The sequence below is a fragment of the Pteronotus mesoamericanus genome, unplaced genomic scaffold (assembly GCF_021234165.1).
Source record: "Pteronotus mesoamericanus isolate MK-2021 breed Mesoamerican mustached bat unplaced genomic scaffold, CSHL_Meso_final contig_263, whole genome shotgun sequence".
NCBI lineage: Eukaryota > Metazoa > Chordata > Mammalia > Chiroptera > Mormoopidae > Pteronotus > Pteronotus mesoamericanus.
The window spans coordinates 6,318,337-6,334,370 of record NW_026555112.1 but is presented as its reverse complement, the minus strand read 5'-3'; the positions used below and the strand labels follow the sequence as shown (position 1 = coordinate 6,334,370).

The 16,034-nt window shown below is 39.9% G+C and overlaps 1 protein-coding gene across 2 annotated transcripts; it reads right to left on the bottom strand.

Annotated features, from left to right (window-relative positions):
* Nucleotides 1-765: 765 nt before the first annotated feature.
* On the bottom strand, nucleotides 766-15,637 carry NFYB (nuclear transcription factor Y subunit beta). Of its 2 annotated transcripts, none has more exons than XM_054574603.1 (8): nucleotides 15,535-15,637; nucleotides 12,919-13,003; nucleotides 7,765-7,858; nucleotides 6,245-6,375; nucleotides 4,442-4,639; nucleotides 3,309-3,390; nucleotides 2,486-2,565; nucleotides 766-1,884 (listed from the first exon to the last, which is right to left on the bottom strand). In XM_054574603.1, the coding sequence occupies exons 2-8, from the start codon at nucleotides 12,922-12,924 to the stop codon at nucleotides 1,852-1,854; spliced, it is 624 nt and encodes a 207-aa protein (XP_054430578.1). In that variant the 5' UTR covers nucleotides 12,925-13,003; nucleotides 15,535-15,637; the 3' UTR covers nucleotides 766-1,851. The 2 variants fall into 2 exon arrangements, with proteins under 2 accessions (XP_054430578.1, XP_054430579.1); XM_054574604.1 differs by lacking the exon at nucleotides 15,535-15,637 and adding an exon at nucleotides 14,728-14,927.
* Nucleotides 15,638-16,034: the final 397 nt, after the last annotated feature.

The following is a 16,034-nucleotide window of genomic DNA, read 5'->3' as shown; positions in this document are numbered from 1 at the left end:
CACATATGTAAGTATCAAAAGCCTAAAAATTTTGCGTATCTGTTAACCCAGCAATTCTAACTCTATGAAATTATTTTATGAAAACAGTCATGGATGTACACAAAATTCAGTGAAATATTATTTATAACTGTGAAAAGATGTGTATAGTCAAAATGTCCTATGGAGGATTAAATAAATTCTGGCTCAGCCATAGGACAGAATAGCAGAGGAATCCAAACAGAACACTAATGACCTGGAAAAGATGGTCACGATACATTCAGTGGAAAAGGCAAGTTATGAAACAGTATGCAAGTAAGTCTGAGCCTATTTTTTATAAAAACACATAGTTAGCAAATTAAAAGGAAAAACAGTATTTACCAAAACACTGGTTATTTCAGCACAGTAGTAGGGTGATGGTTGATTTTAACTACTCCTCCCCCTTTTGTTTTGCTTATTTGAATTCTCTGTGATGAAGACTATTTTTTAAATGGGAGAGGTAATAAGAGTTATTAACCTCAGATTAGCCCAAACACACCCCCAAAGGCGCCTTCTGGCAAAGTAAATGTATCTGTTCAGCTTATATCTGGGAAACTGCTTCAACCTTATAAAAAATGTGTCCTACCAAGATCAAGTTCACTCAGACTCTCTCTCTAAAGGCAGACGATACAATAGCAATCATTGAAATACATATATAAAAAGAACCACACTCAAGTTAATTGAAAAAATACAAATCCTCACTTTAAAAAATAAAGGAACAACCCAAGTACATACTACTAAATTATACAAAGTTACATTATCTAAGTTTAGTTTATTGCAAATATCAAGACAGCACACTAGAAGTTGGCAGCTTCTGTTTCACACCGCTCATAGCTCGCACTCAATTCATTTCACTCACTCACCCAGGCAAAAAAAGTATCAGTATACACACACAATGATGTCTGATGTTTCCTGGTTCCCATAGTATATTAGGAAACAACATTTCAATTAAAAAGGTAAAATGAAGACATTTATCATCAGACTATAAAATTCCTCTTCTGGAAGAGGGATACTAATGGTGTTTGAAGATGTTTTGGAAAAATCATATGCAAAGTGAAAGGGGCACCATTTCAAGAGCAGGAGGACTACATTAAACTTAAATGAATTCCAACACTCATAACAAACAAATCTAGTCTTAACAAAAGTTCCAATAAGCTAAAATTATCTTAACAGGCACAATGAACAGTGTAAACACTGTTAATGGGCACCAAGTTTAATAGGGCAGACAATAATTGCTTCTGCATTTACACTTATTTTTTCAATTACATTTTTTAAAAAATGGTGCTGCTTAAGCTATGAATGTTTTACAAAAAATTAATTTTAATAAATATGGCAAATGCTAAAAATCTAGCTAGGTTATCATGCAAGATATATAACCAAGACAAACTCAAATTTATAATAAAGGCAACTTGCATTCAAAATGAACTCTACCCTTATATTTTATTAAAAGGGCAAACATCATGAATTAACCCAGCTGCTTACTTGAATTACAAAAGTAACATGATTCAATATGAAAATAAGAAACTGTCTACAAATCTGACAGTAATAAATTGCAATATACAATGCATACAGGAGTCATACAGAGCAACAAACTCTCGTACAAAACAAAAATATTTCAATACCTTTAAAATCCAAATTTTTCTTTAAAATCATTCATGAAAAAGATTCTCAAGTCAGAATTAACACCTCAATTAGTCAAGCATCAGGAAGCTACATTACAGCTATGAATATACAAGGAGACATCCTTTCACCAGTCCTTTTCTTCTAATGTCTCTGCGTCGGAATCGTATAGACTCCCTTGCTTCTCTATACTTCCCACTCCATCCTTTCTTCCAATCAGGAAAACTGAATTTGTTGAACACCAGGAATCTAAAATTAGAAAATTTAAATTGACAAGAATTAAAGAAAAATTAGTTTAAAATAACATGCATATTATAAACATTCAATGAATAAGAACAGACAATTTTAAAAAAAGTGAAAAATAAGTCTACTTCTCACACCAAATCTCCATTCTCTCCACTGAAGGGAACTACTTTGTTAATTTCTTGTGTATTTTTGTAGGAATCTTCTATATGATTCCTACAAATATGAACATGTGTATATATTTTTAACCATTAGAGAATACCACACAGTTATATATACACATATATTTTTTAAATCCTGACCCAAGGATATGTTTATTGATTTTAGAGCGGATGGGAGAGAGAGAGGGAAACATCAATCAGTTGCCTCCCCTACATGCCCCGACCAGGGACTGAACCCACAACCTGGGTACGTGCCCTGACCAGGAATCAAACCCACAGACTTTCAGTGTACGCTCTAACCAACTGAGCCACCAGGCCAGAGCAACAATATTTAGCCTTTTTACCAGATTAGCAATGATAATGTGTTGAAATTAACTATTTGTGATCAAAATCAATAGATATACTCAATTTTCAAAATAATTTAAAATATGAAGAAGGTACTCTACCGGTTGATATGATGTTGTGTAAACCATAACATTTTGTTGTTGACCATCTGCAGTTATTAAGCCAGCTGGTAACTGGTTAGCTAAAAGACAAAAGAAAAGTTAAAGTCAGAAAAGAATAGCATCTTGGCCTGAACCATAAAATTGTGCCATTAACGTCTCACTAAAATTCTGCTGCTCATCAGTGTAATCTCAGGCAAAATCATAAACCCCCAAATTTTCCATTTTAAAAAAGCTCTCTGAAAAGCACATTCTTCTGTAGCATTTTTGATTTTCTGAGTCTTCATGTCTCTGAAATGTACTTTAGCTAACTACTCATGTGTACAAATCTGCAGAAATGAGTTTCTGATTGACGGGTAGACCTACATGATGAGGGCTGACTGGAAGCAATGGTTGCATAACTAAGCAGCATATATTTTACATATGAGAAATATAAAAAATATAAAGTTTATATGAGAAATATAATCACCACAGACCTTTTACTTCACCATATGACAATATGATACTCAATTTAAAAAAAAGTTCAAATTTATTGAAATCACAAGATTCTATATCGCAAACTATAATCCTCAACATTCCTATCTCATGTGAATCCTAAACCAAAAACTCAGGGGCTATGGAAATTGGTCAGAACTATCAGTGAAAGATTATAATGTCTGCAGAATTTAAATTTTATATTTAGCCCCCCACTGACTTCAAATATATGGGCATGAACTAAGGAGAACTATTCAAGACAGTGCTATGTCAAAATATTCAGTGCTGTTTTCCTAAAGTACCACTACAGACACTACATTTAGTTGCATGAATGTATCACAACACTGCTTACTAAATGCCTCCTCTGTTAGCTCTTCACTGAGTCCATCTGCAGTGGTGACGGCCCCTCCAATTCCTTTCTCTCCTTTCATTGCCTGTGGAAGAAAACCAAAAAAATAACCATTGCTATGCAAAAGAAACTTTTCTAAATGGGAATGCTTACTTATTTCCTAAAATTGGGAGCTTCTATTTTTACAAACACTACACAGAGTATTTATTACCACTTCTGGTTAATTACATATGAAGAGGCCCTTCAAAATGCTAACTTTTTATATAAGTAGTAATCATCACAAGACAGTCTTAACAATGATCTGGAAAGTCTAAAATATTTATGGGTAAAATTCGAGAAATTATTCTAATTCCACACTACATCGAAAGGAAAAGAGAACTCTACTTACAGATAAAATAGTCTGTAAAATACTATAAGTATTCAGCTTATGACTCTACTACAAATGATCCAAGTTATCAATTATGTATACAGTTCCCAGCCATCTGGGCAGTACTGCAACAGCAAGTTTGGAGTTTAAACTTTCTTTCATTATTTTTTTCCTAAACACTTAAAGACACTAAGAAAATATTTTAAAAGCAAAGTGAATCTTACACCCAACTTGCAGTGAGGAAATGTAGAATTCAATCAATAATAAAATGGAGTATGGTTATAATTCCCTCTTTTTCTTATCTAAAAGCCCCCAAGCTTTGAGATGCAACCTTTTTTAATAGCAATAACAGCATACACTAACATTACTGAGCCAAGCTAAGCACAGTACATAGGTTGTTCTACTTAGTATTCTCAATAATAATGCTATGAGGTAGGTAATATTACTAGCCTCACTTTACAGACCAGGAAACCAAGGCCTAAAGTACTTAAATAACCTGCTCAGGGTCCCACAGTTTTCGTGTGGTGGAGCTGGGATTCACCCTCCAGAGTCCACGTTCTTAATCATTACACAACTATGCTATCATTATTAATAATTACAAAGGAAAAGGACTTACAGTAACATAAATGATTAACATGTCCGAGAAATGTTATATATTTTGCTATAAAATGAACATAACAAATTCATTTAAAACAAATAATACATTTTAAAAGTTAGTGAACGGTGTATCTTATTTTCTTAAAAGCATAATGGAAGACATTTTACCTACCTCTCTGAATTTCTGAAGGTATAACTTTAGAGGTTCTACGTAACTGTCAAAGCCTAAGGTAGACATGGCAAAAAGAATATCTTCTCCATTGATTGTCTTCCGTTTCTCTTGATGGCATCTTTCACTTGCTTCAGATGTTATAAAGCTGATGAACTCACTCACACATTCTTGAACACATTCTTTGGCATCTTTTGCAATCTAAAGAGAAAAATTATAGCTAAATTTGCAGGGAATATAATCATCGCCTTCCTAACAACCTGCGAAATAGAAGGCTATTTATTCAGGAGAATATGAACTTCAGTTTATGACTGTGAACCTTTAATCTTTGAAATACATGCTAATAACACAATTTGTGCTATTAAAATTCCAACCTTCAGAGTGAGAATTAAAAACTTGAATACAAGGCTTCTGCTTTGACAACTATTCACAGGAAACAGATATAATTTAGGTATAAAAGCAACCAATGGATGTCCCTATCATCCCACAATTAAAACTCTTACTAACCAAGTGCCCCAAGAAAACCAATCGGGTTATGTATATAGCTAATATACTGTGGGCTACAGATTCAGGTACCACCAGAAATTTAAAACACACACATACACACTGAATTCATATAAGGCTAGAAGGAAGTGAAATAATGACAGCTGGTGACATTTTTTCCTGCTAAAGATGTGAAGTGTCAAGTTTTTTAGTTTTTTTAAGAAGTCTACCTAAAGAAGCACACACCTGCCACCTCATAAAAACAATTCCTCTCTTAAGGGTCTGGGGTTTGGAAGTAAAGCTCTAGTGGACTAAACTGTGCAATTCCAAAGCCACTTCTAACAGGAATGATACCAGAGCCCTCGCTGAAACAGTGTCTTTCATCTCCGTGCCTACACTGCGCCCTGGAGAAAAGCACACGAGAACTAGGTGAATGTAGCCAAGCAAGGCGATTAGGTGTTATTTAAACCAGTAAACCTAAAACATTATTTAAACACAGGATCAATTTAAAAACTGAGATTATTTTAATTGTTTTTTTTCATACACGTCTTTGAAATCTGGTGTATGTTTTACATTTACAAACACATCTCAATTTGTTCACTAATTCAAGTGCTTGATAACCATATGTGGTTAGTTTTTTCCCTGAAAACATAAAGAGGACCTCTCACACTAGAACTTCTAGGCTAAGTGATGTATTTTAATAATATATTTATTTACAAGCTTTATTACTTTCACATGTACTTTATAAGCTACAATAAAATGATAGCTGTTTCTCTCCCTCTCCCTAAAAATAAAATCTTTTTTAAAAAAGATGGTTTATCATACAATATAAAATATAAAGTGTTCATTTTATTTAAGGCCAAGTGGTGAGTACAGTGACAAATGAGTTCTTAAAGTTGTTCTAATAAAACTACTTAAAAAAATACCAGTTGAATTTAGATGTATGTTAATATTTGTAATTTTATTAAAAATTGTTTCCAAATAAAAAGATTTAAAAAAAATTGTTGTAACATCCACATCAGTCCAACATGACCCAATTTTGCCACAACATTATAGAAGTTACATCATATGCCCAAACCTGATAGTTCTGACAATGCACCTATTTTTTTTTTTAATTCTTATATTTCATCTGCTTCCCATAGGTGGGGGAGGGGCACATTTTGGGGACATGACAGAGTTGAAAATGGAACACTGTTAGGTAACTAAGTATTAGAATTGAAAGAAATATTTGATTTGCTGAAAGACTGTAATCAGTAGCGAACTATGTATTCATGTAGTTTTACACCCCCAAGAAAGCCTAGTGAAGGTTCTCCTCCACATTACCTTGCCCGTTTGAGGTATGGCATTTTTCATTATCCTTGCCACATTTGCAATTGGGAGATATATATCTTGTTCTCTGAAACTTTCTTTTGAACCATTTGTGTCTTCATGATCATTCATGCTGTCCTCAGTATCTGAAGAAAAATAATTTAGGTTTAAGCTTCTCATAATTTTTACCTCAAGACAGAAGAAAGACTATCTACAACGATCTAGGATAAGAAGGATTTTGGTTCATCTCCTAATCCTTCTTAGGGATCAGGATAGTAGTTCTTTTCACCACTTTCTCAGGACCAGAACCAAGCTGGCTCATCAGCTGGAAGCCCACTGCCCACAACACCTGTGTCCTCCATTCCGCCGACTCCCATCCCACCTCCGCATTCTGCACAAAGCTCAGTAACGGCGCCACAGCACTTTCAGAAGCAGCCTCTCAAGGGCCTCTCTGCGCCTTTTCTGACGCATTTTATAATTCTTTTTTTTCCTGATTCCCTCTATTAGATTTTTTTCTACTTGACACCAGGATCAGCTTTCTGTCCTTCCTAGGACTTGGTAGCACCTTCCACAGAGGAAGTGCCCATAAATATGTCGCATGACTTGGCTATAAAACTTACAGACCTTGACCTATAACGATGGTTCCCTGCATATCGCTAGATTAAAAGCTAGTATGTTTATCCAAAGCCAAATTTATATAGAAAGGAAAAACTGGGCTTGAATATTACTGCTCCAACTGGGTTATTACTAATGTGGTAGCAGTTTTTAAACAAAGCTATAGCAGTGATCCAAAGTTCTTTAAAAAAAAGTGAATTTTCAAATTAGTAGATTTAGATAAAACCAAAGCTTTCATAGTACCAGTAAAATCCTTTTATGATTAAATGCATTATCTTGTAAGTAAACCTACCACTCTATATGAATTTAATAGGAAAGGCACTTAAGCTGATTCAATATACATTTGTGTGTGTTTAAAATGATGTTATCAAAATTAACTTGTTTAAGTATGTTTTAGGATGTAGTGACTAATTGCCCTCCTCTAATTGCCTGCTACAAAAATGTAACTTAATGTTTTTAATCTTATAAGTCAGAATGCTACAAAACTAACATTTATGACAGGCCAACATAATACCGCCCATTCTAATGCCTGCAATGTTCAAACTTAATGTTGAATGAAAAACAAAAATAATTCTGTTCATAGGTACTAGAAATAATAGCAACTTAACCTCTAAGGAAATATTTTATTTACTGTACCCATTGAGTAAGAATTTTTCGTATTTAATTCCTAATTACATAGGAAATTAGTAACACATTTTTTGAAGAAACTTTAAAAAGCCATACTTTTATAGAACTCTTTTCTAGAACTCATCAATCTTTGAAGATTATTTCTCATTAAAATAGCACAGTATACCATTTTAGACTTTTCACTGAACTGTGAAACAAGATTGCTAACTTTCCTGTAAAGACAAAAGTAACCTAGAACATCGTGTTAATAAAATTTCCACTTCCTAATTTGTTTCCTTCTGTGGCTTTCTTACCGTCATGAGGTTGTATGACATAGTGACTTCCTCCAATGTAGTCGGCAGAAATTCCTAGCTGTGAGGCATCTGTTGTAGAGCTGTCACCGTCCATCTATGAGGGAGAAAAGTTGGTCAACATTCTTCAGTAAAACTTGCCTTAAAAAACAATAGGTTCCATGCTCATGAAATGTTATACGATGGGTCAATTACATTTTTCACAGCTTAAGCTTACTAAAACATTTCTATTTCTTGATTTTGAAGCCTTTTGATAATTTGCTAGCTACCCAAAAGGCCCCTAAATAATCCATCCTCCGTAAGTGATAAGCATAAGACCAACGGAAGCAAAATGAGGAAATGAATCTGAAACACACACCTTTTTTCAACTGCATAATCCCCAAATGTAGTACAGGCAACCCTGATTTAAAACCTAACTTATCCCTGGATCAACAAGCAAAACCAAAATTAGTAGTCTCCGGAAAAATCATCTATATGCATCACTTTCAGTTCTGCTAAAGCCTAATATTCCTAGGCCAACCCTTTTGTTCCTGATGCAAAGTGCCTTTGTGGTCTCACATAGCTCCACAATAGACAATGTCTTGGTTCAAACTTTTGTTTGGGATAAGCAGCATATGGATTCCTTGCACAATCTGTACCATGTAACCAAACGTGCACCCACATTTTGAATGAGCCCATCAACCTCTAATTCTTTAAAGAAAAAAAAGGAGAGGACAAGGAGATTGGAGGTCTGCACTGAAGGACAGGAAAATGACTCTCAGGTAACAACAGCCGAGCAGGTTATTATGGTTGGCAGGGGAAGCCTGCATAATTAATTTTGCTCAGAGCTAAAAGAATTCCAAGAGGGAAAATCTGGAAGGGGAAAAAAAAGAGAACCATTAGTTTTAAACTGGCTACATTCCATTTCACCAACATGGAAAATCCTGGAAGTCCTGCTTTGCAAATATTGCTTAAGGTTGGGGGCGGGGGGCACACACACACAACAAGGAACTGGCTGATTGTGAGTAGAAAAATCTTTAATGCATTATCTGAGTGTAACAAAATTTGAGTGTAATTTATACATGCTTTTGGGCCAAATCTAGAGATGCTTGATTCTAAACGTTCACCGAGGCCCAGGACCAGCACAAACTTGATGTTGCTGATTGCAGCATTTGAGTCCTTGGGTGACACATGTCTTCTTTTCCATCTCTGTTGTATTTTCATCTAATACTAAAACACCAGGCTAGGTTCCAAGTCTTTAATAACATGGCATTTCTTTGATGCATCTGTTGACTGTGGTATCTAATTTAACTGTAGATACAGGTATATTTTCATAATTTATCTAGCTGTTTTAAGGGAGCCCAGAACAGAGTTCACCCAACCTTCAATAATATGTGAAAGTACAGGGTACCTATTTCCTGATACTTCTTAGTGGCTTCTAAGAAGTGATGAGCTTCAGTGAGCTCTGACTTTCCTACTGATCCCTGAAAATACGCATCCTTACTGGTTAAATGTAAAGCAATAGTATCGCCTTCCCCATCTTAAACAGCTACTATAAATGAATGTGAAACATTACCCACATACAAAATGCCAAATTGATCCTAAAATGCAAACACGGAACTAGGAGAGTAGTCTCTAACAGACACATAAGATGGTGGATTTATTAGCCATAAAAAGAGCTCAATTAGAATAGCTGTGAACTGACCCGCGTCTACAATGCCCTAGGTGAGATCAAGGTGCCACAGACAGGGCCCGTGGACGTTTCGAACATACAACTGAAACCAAATTGTTTTTGGTGGGGAGGAAGAAAAGTAGCAAAATGAATGTCCACAGGATATCATGAGTTTTTAAAATCAGCTGATCAGGACACTGTTCAAATAATCAGGATCTGGGAGATTAATGAATAAATGTAACATAAAAGGTACTAAAGGCACAAAGTTTAAATCCTATTATCTTGTCATGTCCTGGAATTAGCAGTGAGATTATCATTTGTATTAGCAAATTTAGTCTCTAAACCTCAGTCTTCTAAAAAAATATTTCTGAAAGTATTTCCGAGTCATCAGAATTAAAGAACAGAAACCTTGTAAGGACAGTGCCTGGCACAGAGTACTCAGGCGATATCAGGTATCACCCTCCCCCCTTTGAAGATAAGCCAGCATGTGTCTTGGGTCCCACAAGTTTTCCCTTTCCTGCCATTTCACCATGCTTTCTGTCTGCCTCTCCATTATCTACCGTAAGTGTGTGCCCCATACTTAAACCCAATGTTCCCCCACCCTCCTGAAATCTTTTGGGCTTACTCCATTCTGCAAGCCAAAATTAGTGTCCTGTCTCTGAATCCCCAAGGACTTAGTATCTCCCATTCAACAAATTAGCCTCATCTTGGATGCTTACAATATGTTATCCATAAATGACGAATGAGGGGGAAAACTTACTGCATACACCCCAAAGGTTTTGTTCTAGGTCTAAAACATCTTATAAAAATTTGCAAAACATACTACAGATTATAAATAAGCCAGTTAACAAATATTCACCCAGTAAACACTTAGTATTTATCAGGTCTGTGCTATGCGCTCGTGACAAAGCCGTCAACAACACAGAAAAGTCTCTGCCCTCATCTTGCAGAGAAAACAAATGTTACATCAATTAGGGACACAGGAAAGGGGTGGGAAGCATTGCTTATTAGTACTACCAAGGAGCAGGTTCTAGAATCAGATCACCTAGTTTGAATTCCCTACTACTTACTGGTCATGAGACCTTGAGCAAGTGGGATGAGGATAGAACTTACCAGTAAAGACTGCATAATAGGAGTACTCAGTAAATGTGATATATTGCTATTAAATAGTTACAAATAATTGTTAGGGCTAAGGAAAACAAAGATGTTTCATTATCTGCTTTGTGAGTTTATTCTCACTAGTGAGAGGAATCAAGGAAGGCTGTCTTAGGAAATAATATTTAAACTGAGACTGAAAGTTGAATAGAAATTAGGCAAGGAAAGATAGGAAAAGAATATTCCAGATGAAGGAACTAGGGAAATACACTCCTGGTGAATAAGAATGAACTAAGCAGGGACTAGGTCAATCAGTGCCTGTGGACAAGAGGAAATCCAAGAAGAGTTTTAGCAAAGAGGACAAATCAATTTCTTTTCTAAAAGATCACTCTGGCTCTAGTCCAGCATAAAAATGAACTGAAGGAAACTAAGAATGGGGGCAGGCCAGTCAGGACCGTAATGCTGCCGTCAGGGATGAATTCAGGCGAGACGGTGGTCACTCCCAGTACCTGGAGGTCGAGAGAACAAAGAGACTGAGGAGGTTTTAGTGGCAGGTGAGATCAGCAGACTTGTTAACTGATTGGACAAGAGCTGGAGGACGCAGCAAGGATAATGCTGGGATTCTCACAGCTCTTCCTTCCCCATCACCGCAGATAATGGGGAAGGAAGAGCGTGAGTGCTGGGCAACGCAAGGAGCCTGGCTGAAGCTGGTGACCATGAATGTGAAGTGGTACCGGAATGCCCACCTGTGGCACTTACAGGCCTGGTATAAGCACAGAGAAGCTAAAGTACTGGATTCCATGCAGACAACAAAGATGGAAGGGCATGTAGGAAAATGACAGAGAATGAGTAAAATGATGAATGACTACTTTCAAGGGAACTGGTAAATATGGACAAAGAGTAGTTAAATCCCATTAATTAATTCATTTAGTAACTATTCTACTGATTATTTAGTTGAAAAAATAGTGCTCTCTAAAACATGTGAAATCAATGGTCAGCTGGCTAAGCTAATAAATTTTTATTCTCTAATTTTTCCATGTGGCAGTATTTAAACTATACTAATAATCCATTGTACAAAATGCAGTAAGTAGTGCTCTCTTTAATCAGTTTAACATTTACTGAGCACTGTCTAAACATCTCATGCCTCGTTCACACCCCGGTGAAGGAGCTGAGAAAACTGAGGTTACATGAGGCTGACTTGGCAAAGGTGACAGCGTCCATGGGACTGAAAACCCGGGCTTCAGACGCCAAGTGCGTTACAGTATTTGTTACTGATAGTTTTTTCCTACAGCCCTTATGCCTAAATCTCTAATTTGCCCCTTCTAAATTCTAAGCCTACTGGTTGTACATTGAAAACATTTAAAGTCGCTTCTGAAACAAGGAGAGCATTGTGAAAGGGTAAGAACTGCACCTGGTTTCGGCTTCTCACCAGGCGGCAGTAATGGAGTGCTGGCTCTTAAACAGACCACCTGGTTTGAAGCTGGGCTCTCCACTCGCTCACCATCCTCTTTGTGCCTCAGCTTCCCCGTTTCTTACATGGGGTCGCTACGAGAAGTGACGTTACCGTATAAAAAGCACTTAGATAAGAGCATGATACGTAGTAAGAACTTGACAAATGAACTGCTGTATGATTACCATCCTTTCAAATACAATTCTCATGCTTTCCAGGCATAAAGAGTGGGTCCCCCGCTTAACCTAACTAATCTTGTTTTCAACTCCATCTTAAGGGCTGATAAAACTCTTAGTGCTAGAATGCGTCTTACTTAGGGCCTAGCAGGTGCGGTTCTTTTATTTTAGCAGTGAGACTATCGCTGCTCTAGGAAGTTGTGACACAGCTGGTGTCACAGACATCGCAGCCGACCCAGAACTAAGCAGCCAGAAAGACCAAGTGGCATCTCTCCACTAGATTATCCTGTGAAATCCCCTCTGGTCCCATGCGGATCTACTCTCCATCCCCTACACGGAAGTTACTCATGCTCAGGCTTCTGTATTTGCTGGTACCCTCTACCTGGCCAAATCCCTCTCGCCCTGCAAGGTTCACTCGGAAGCCTGCAGGCTCCCTCCTCGACATTCCCAACTACCCAGGCCGGCCACGCCTCTCTTCTTTTCACTTGTACTATCCTTAGAACAGTGTTTTTCATTCCGCACATAACTGTTCTCGGAGCATGCAGTTTGACTAAAGCCCTACTAGATAAACAGCCTCTTAAGAGCTGGGACAAGCTTTTTATCCTGTAGCTTTGACAGCACTAAGGGGCCCACAGGAAACACTTCCTACGTGCCAAGTCACTCAGGAATGAATATAGGTGCTGTCTAGACTTAAAAAGGCATTCGTCCTATCAGGAATCTCCAATATAAAATGTTATAATTTTGTCTCCAGCCAATTAACAACCAAAACGGTGAAACATACTTACTGTCATGAAATACTGTCAGAACCGTGTTGTAAGTGATGTAAGAACACCAGTCGGAATCAGTGTCTAGCCCTTGCCCAATTTCAACCTGGAAGATAAACATGTATTAGTAAAAATGTAGAGCCTATAGGCTTGCTTCCTTATAAACTTTTAAATGGCATGTATATTTTTACCTACTATTCTTATTCAGTGGAGTGCAGGGTATAAAACCGTGCAAAAAGCAGACACCCAATAAATGTTTGTTAAATTGGAAGATTTTGGAGAACCCAAATTTTAAAAGTTGATTCCATTGTTGGGGAGGGGGTGTTGCTTTTTCAACACAACCCAAAGTTTAGTTATGTTCACCATAAATATTCATCACAACACACCAAATTACGTAATATGGGTGGAAGGCCAAAAATTACACGTGTGAACTGCTTAAAAATATTAACACCCAAAACACAGTATCAACTTAATTTGGGGGGATCGTTTCTTAATGTTTTAGAATGAGATTCGGGGGTCCAAAAGCTCTGAAAGGGAACAAAAAATTATTTCAGAATGTACTGCTTCTAAATTAAATATCTCAGATTATACTGGAAAGAAGACACCTGCTGTCCAGAGAACACCACCACAATCAATCAAGAACTCTATTTAAAATTTTAAAGCCCTGCCATTCTGGACTAGAGTCTCATCTGAATAGCTCTTCAATAAATTGGTATCAATTACAATGTTACAATCTCCATTTCTCATTTGTTCTTTTCATTTTTTTCAAGTGAAACAAAGGAGGGGTGTCAAAACAAAAACATCCTTTCACTGTTAATTTTAAGGGAAGAAAATATTCATGCGCATCCCAACATGAAATCTAGTAAACAGCAGAGAAAATTGTGGCCACTGAATTGAATTTTTAAAAAGTCATTAGGAGGGTAGAGGCAGCAAAGACAGGCTAACATTGCCTACTATAAACGTAAAAGCAATTTTTAATTTCTTTTCAAATACTGTCCTCTAACCCCTAAATTGTCCAGAAAATTCTTTCCCTGGAGCTAGAAGTGTCATTTCTAAGGCTGTCTGGAAAAAAAAAAATTCCTCAATATAAGAACCATATATATCTTTGTGCATTTTGCTTGGGGGTTGGAGTGGGTCTACACCTCACAACCACCACTCACTCAAATAGTGGAGTATTTATTTAGATTCAGTGTATTAAAGAAAACGCCATCACCTCCTATGGTGTACGTTTTCTTAAAGGCAGGTCATGATATATGTGAAAGCTCAAGTGAATGCATACATCTGTTTAACGTTTGAAAAAAATGCAAATTTGTATCCAAGAAAAGCAGCAGACCCTTCCTCCACCCTCCCTTCTTCGGCATCAACAACCCGAGTTTTGCATCAATAGCAGTCCTTAAATTAAGCTACAAGAGCAACGCGGAATAGGAATAACTGAACTGCCTTTTAAGGAAGGCTGGTTAAACTTTCAATAGTTGACAAATAAAACTATTATACTGTCACTTGTATTGATTGGTTTATCTCGTCACTTTCTGTTGCTCATTAGTTTGCATACTGAGAGCCCAAATCATCCCAGGGATTCGTGGCACGACCTACGGACCTGTTAAGTCCAAGAGGCTTAGTGGGGTGCTGTTTTCTGTTTTTTAAAAGGTCGTATGCTACCTAAGCTTGTTTAAATTATCTTGTTATAGTACTTTGGGGGAAATTACGACTTGTGGGTGCTCTGTAATTCTTTGTTCTCGCAGACTAATACTGCTTCTAAGGCCAGACACATCCTCCCCGCCTCCCACCCCAAATTAAACCTTAGTCCAATCCGAAAGTCTTCCTTCCCACCTTCGGGGCAAATCCAGGGACCGCAAGCCGCCAGATGGCTGCATTCTTTTCGTGCAAACCAGACTGTGGGGAGACCAAACCGATTCCTTCCTCCCGGGGACCTAGCTTCCTCCCCACGAAGGTGCGCGGGCTGGCCCCGGCCCCACAGCCCGGCTGATCTGTCAGTCCCGCCTGAGCGGGACTGACGCCCTGGCGCGCATCCCCCTGACTCGCCCAGCCCAGGCCCCGGGCCCGCGCCCAACGCCTGCCGCCCGCCCGCCCGCCGCGCGGTGCCCCGGGTGCCGGGGCAGACAAAGCGGCCGGGCCCCGCATGCCTCCGCGGGCGGAAGAGGGGCGCTCCCCGGGGGCCCCCGCGCGGCTGCCAGGCCAAGGGGGCAGTGTCGGGGCCAGGGGTCCCGCCGCGTCCCCCCGCCCCCTGGCCGGCTTCCCGCACAAAATGGAGCCGGCCGGGACGCCGCCGAGAGACGAGCCAGACGGTGCCCCGGCGCCCCTTCCTCGGCCTCCGGCCCGGAGCTCGGCGGCGGCAAGCGGGAGGCGGCCTGGCCCGCGTCCCGCCACTCCTCGGCCCGGCGCACAAAGAGCCGCGCCGCAGCCCGGCGCCCACTCCCCGGCCGGGCCCGCAGCGGGAGCGGCCTCGCAGGCGCCGAACCGGCCCGGCCCGGGCGGGAGGGCGGGCAGGAGGGAGGCGAGTGCCCCCGGCCGCGGCGGCGTTGGCGGCGGGGACGGCGCCGGGAGGAGACGGACATTTCATTCGAGCTAAAGTGGAGTCGGTTTAGGAGCGATCATTGGCCGAAGCGAGACACAAACCTCCAATGCAGCCCTGGTTGGCTCCCGTCTCCAATCGGCTGTTTGGTTGGACAGAAAATGGCTGCGAAGGAACCAGTCCCAGCGCGGAGCTCCGCTTCCAGCACTCAGCCTCCCCTCCCTCCGCCGCGGGCCGCTTCCCTCCGCGAGACACCCTCCCTCCGCTCCTCCCGCTCGCCCGCCCTCCGAGGCCCCGCCCCGGCCCCACCGCGTGCACGGAGCCACCACCCCTGCGCGAGCTTGCGGAGTAGGCTGCGGGCGGAGGGGTGCAGGTTTAGTGGGCCAGCGGTCTAATTGCGGAACCGGGGCTTCCAGGGGCCGGGATCACGCGCGCCGCAGAGGTCTAGGCGGGCTTTCTTCCCACGGTGTTTTCCTGGGCCTCTTGCGAAGCGAGATTTCTCAGGCCTGCCTCTCTTCTCAGCCCCCACCGTCTCCCACGTGGAGGTGTCTCACCGGCCTGGGTGCAGCCGGCCTGCGCCTAGATTTTTAAGAAGGGGAAACCA

Coding starts and splice junctions, on each gene's coding strand:
- NFYB (XM_054574603.1), bottom strand. Junction 3,391..4,441: donor ACCTTCAGAAATTCAGAGAG/GTAGGTAAAATG, acceptor TTTCTTCCACAG/GCAATGAAAGGAGAGAAAGG. Junction 1,885..2,485: donor ACACAACATCATATCAACCG/GTAGAGTACCTT, acceptor TTCTAATTTTAG/ATTCCTGGTGTTCAACAAAT.